This window comes from Linderina pennispora, assembly GCF_002104995.1.
Source record: "Linderina pennispora strain ATCC 12442 chromosome Unknown DL89scaffold_34, whole genome shotgun sequence".
Lineage (NCBI taxonomy): Eukaryota > Fungi > Kickxellomycota > Kickxellomycetes > Kickxellales > Kickxellaceae > Linderina > Linderina pennispora.
Window position 1 is genome coordinate 37,317 of NW_024468282.1, and position 2,712 is coordinate 40,028.

Below are 2,712 nucleotides of genomic sequence, written 5' to 3' on the forward strand. Positions count from 1 at the left end.
ACTGACCAATCACCGCATCCCACAGCTAGCAGGGCTCAGAAATGTGGTTTGAAATCCAGGCCAGCCACAGGAGTAAGGTTTTTGGCTCTTCTCACTTTTTTTTCTCAATTCACGCATTTTCACACCTTTGTACGGCATGGACTTTCTGAAGCCGGTTCTGGAGAGCGGGCGCATAGACTTTAGCGGGCAGCAGCTGGCAACCAAGCTGTCGAATGCGCTGCTGGTGAGCTCTGGGGTGGTGGCGTTCATCATTGGGTTTGTGATGCAGCGGCTGAGCTACAGCTTCGCTGCGTATGTGTTTGGCGTGCTGGTGACGTACTTTGTTGCGCTGTTCCCGTGGCCGTACTTTAAGCGCAGTCCGGTGGTATGGCTGTCACGCAGCAGCACGACACAGGCCAGCCAGGCACAGAGCAGCGAAAAGACACTGGGCAGTGGAAAGGCACAGGCGCACAAGACGGTGGTGGAGGATGTGTCGGATGACGAAAGCTAGAGGCCTCCTATCGGTAGCACGTCCTGTTCAGGAGCAGGTGGAAGAGGGTTTTTGGGGTGTTGCACAGACAGCCTCGTTGACACCAAGCTGTAGCGCTTTCTGTTTTTCTGCGCCTGCATCCCACGGCCAATCGCCAGGAACCGGGAACTGTAAAGACAATAGTGCACATCCTGTATTGCACTCTACCCCTCTCAAGAGCAGCTTACTTTTTTTTTTTTTCCCTTCCCGTTCAACGTTTTAAAGAAAACAACAGCACACCTTTCCAAACACTCCCCCGGCCCTTGCTTGTCCAAACCTTTACATAGTCCTTTTTTTGTTATTTTATATTACACATTTTTCTATCCATGCTGCGCGGCAACAGACAAGGGCCGACAGTGGCCAGTATCCGGCGCGCCATCCAACAGGGGCTGGACCGGCCCGAGAGCCCGCATGTGGGCACGGTAAACAGCAAGACCACAGCGGCGCCGGACCTGTTCCAGCAAGCCAACGTGAACTTTAGCGACAAGAAATGGGTGTGGGTGCCGGACGCCAAAGAAGGCTACATAGCCGGGTACATAACCGAGGAAATGGCGGGCGACAAGGTGCATGTGCATTTGATGACGGGCCAGGACGTGGTCGTCAGCATAAACGTGACGGAGAAGGTGAATCCGCCAAAGTTCGAGAAGGTCGAGGACATGGCAGACCTCGGCTACCTGAACGAGGCCAGCGTGGTGCATAATCTGAAGCAGCGGTACGCGGCGCAGGCAATCTACACGTACAGCGGGCTGTTCCTGGTTGCAGTCAACCCGTACTACGACCTGCAGATATACGGGCACGAGTTCGTCATGGCGTACCGCAACAAGAAGCGCACGGAGATGATGCCGCATATTTTCGCCATCGCCGACGCAGCCTTCCACGACATGCTGCATACCAAGGAGAACCAGTCGATTCTGATCACCGGCGAGTCGGGCGCGGGCAAGACCGAAAACACCAAGAAGGTGATCCAGTATCTGACGGCCATCGCCGGCGACAAAAGCACCGGGAATGTGTCCAGTGGGCTGGAGCAGCAGGTGCTCAGTGCCAACCCGATCCTGGAGTCGTTTGGCAATGCACAGACGATCCGCAATAACAACTCGTCGCGGTTCGGCAAGTTCATCCGCATCGAGTTCAATGCCGCCGGGCAGATCGCCGGCGCCAACATCGAATGGTATCTGCTGGAGAAGCCGCGCGTCACGCACCAGTCGAGGCTCGAGCGCAACTACCACATCTTCTACCAGTTCATGAAGGGCGCCCCGCAGGCTACCAAGGACAGGCTGCTGATTGACCAGGGGCCGGGCGGCTATGCGTTCACGCGCAACTGCAAGGCCACGATCCAGGGCGTTGACGATCGCGCCGAGTTCGACGAGCTCACCAGGGCGTTGGCGATCACGGGGTTTGCGCCAGACAACCAGCTCGACCTGTTCCGCGTCATTGCGGCGATTTTGCATCTGGGCAATATGCAGTTCCAGGCCACGCGCAGCGGCGAGGCCGTGCTGCGCGAGCAGGTGGCAGCCGAGAAGCTATGCCACGTCTTGGGCATTCCGCTGGGCGAGCTGACGCGCGCGCTGCTGCGGCCCAGCATCAAGGCGGGCCGCGACTGGGTCACGCAGTCGCGCAGCCAGGAGCAGGTGGAGTTCTCGGTGGAGGCATTGGCGCGGTCCTTGTACGAGCGGCTGTTTGGCAGCATTGTGTCGCGGATCAACGCTGCCCTGTGCCGACCCGACGGCAAAACCACATACATTGGAGTGCTGGATATCGCTGGGTTCGAGATCCTCGAGACCAACTCGTACGAGCAGCTGTGCATCAACTATACGAACGAGCGGCTGCAGCAGTTCTTTAACCGCACCATGTTTGTTCTGGAGCAGGAGGAGTACCGGCGCGAGGGCATCGAGTGGAATTTCATCGACTTTGGCATGGACCTGCAGCCCACCATCGACCTGATTGACCGCGCCAAGCCCATCGGCATCATGTCATGTCTGGACGAGGAGTGCGTGATGCCCAAGGCCACCGACAAGACATTCACGGAGAAGCTGCACGCCCTGTGGAGCGGCAAGTCGGACAAGTACGAAGTGCCTAGGTTTGCCATGGGCTTCAGCATCAAGCACTATGCGTCGACTGTCGAGTACTCCACCGTGGGCTGGCTGGAGAAGAACAAGGATCCGCTCAACGAGAACGTGACCAAGCTGCTGGCCAACTCGTCGGAG

General features: G+C 57.7%; 1 protein-coding gene across 1 annotated transcript; it reads left to right on the top strand.

Moving 5' to 3' along the window:
• Positions 1 to 1,056: 1,056 nt before the first annotated feature.
• Positions 1,057 to 1,789, top strand: DL89DRAFT_276173 (uncharacterized protein; the record flags this gene model as incomplete). The annotated part of the gene is made up of 2 exons (XM_040889390.1): positions 1,057 to 1,745; positions 1,768 to 1,789. 2 exons carry the CDS (start codon positions 1,057 to 1,059, stop codon positions 1,787 to 1,789), a joined length of 711 nt encoding a protein of 236 aa, XP_040739598.1.
• Between the last annotated feature and the right edge of the window lie 923 nt (positions 1,790 to 2,712).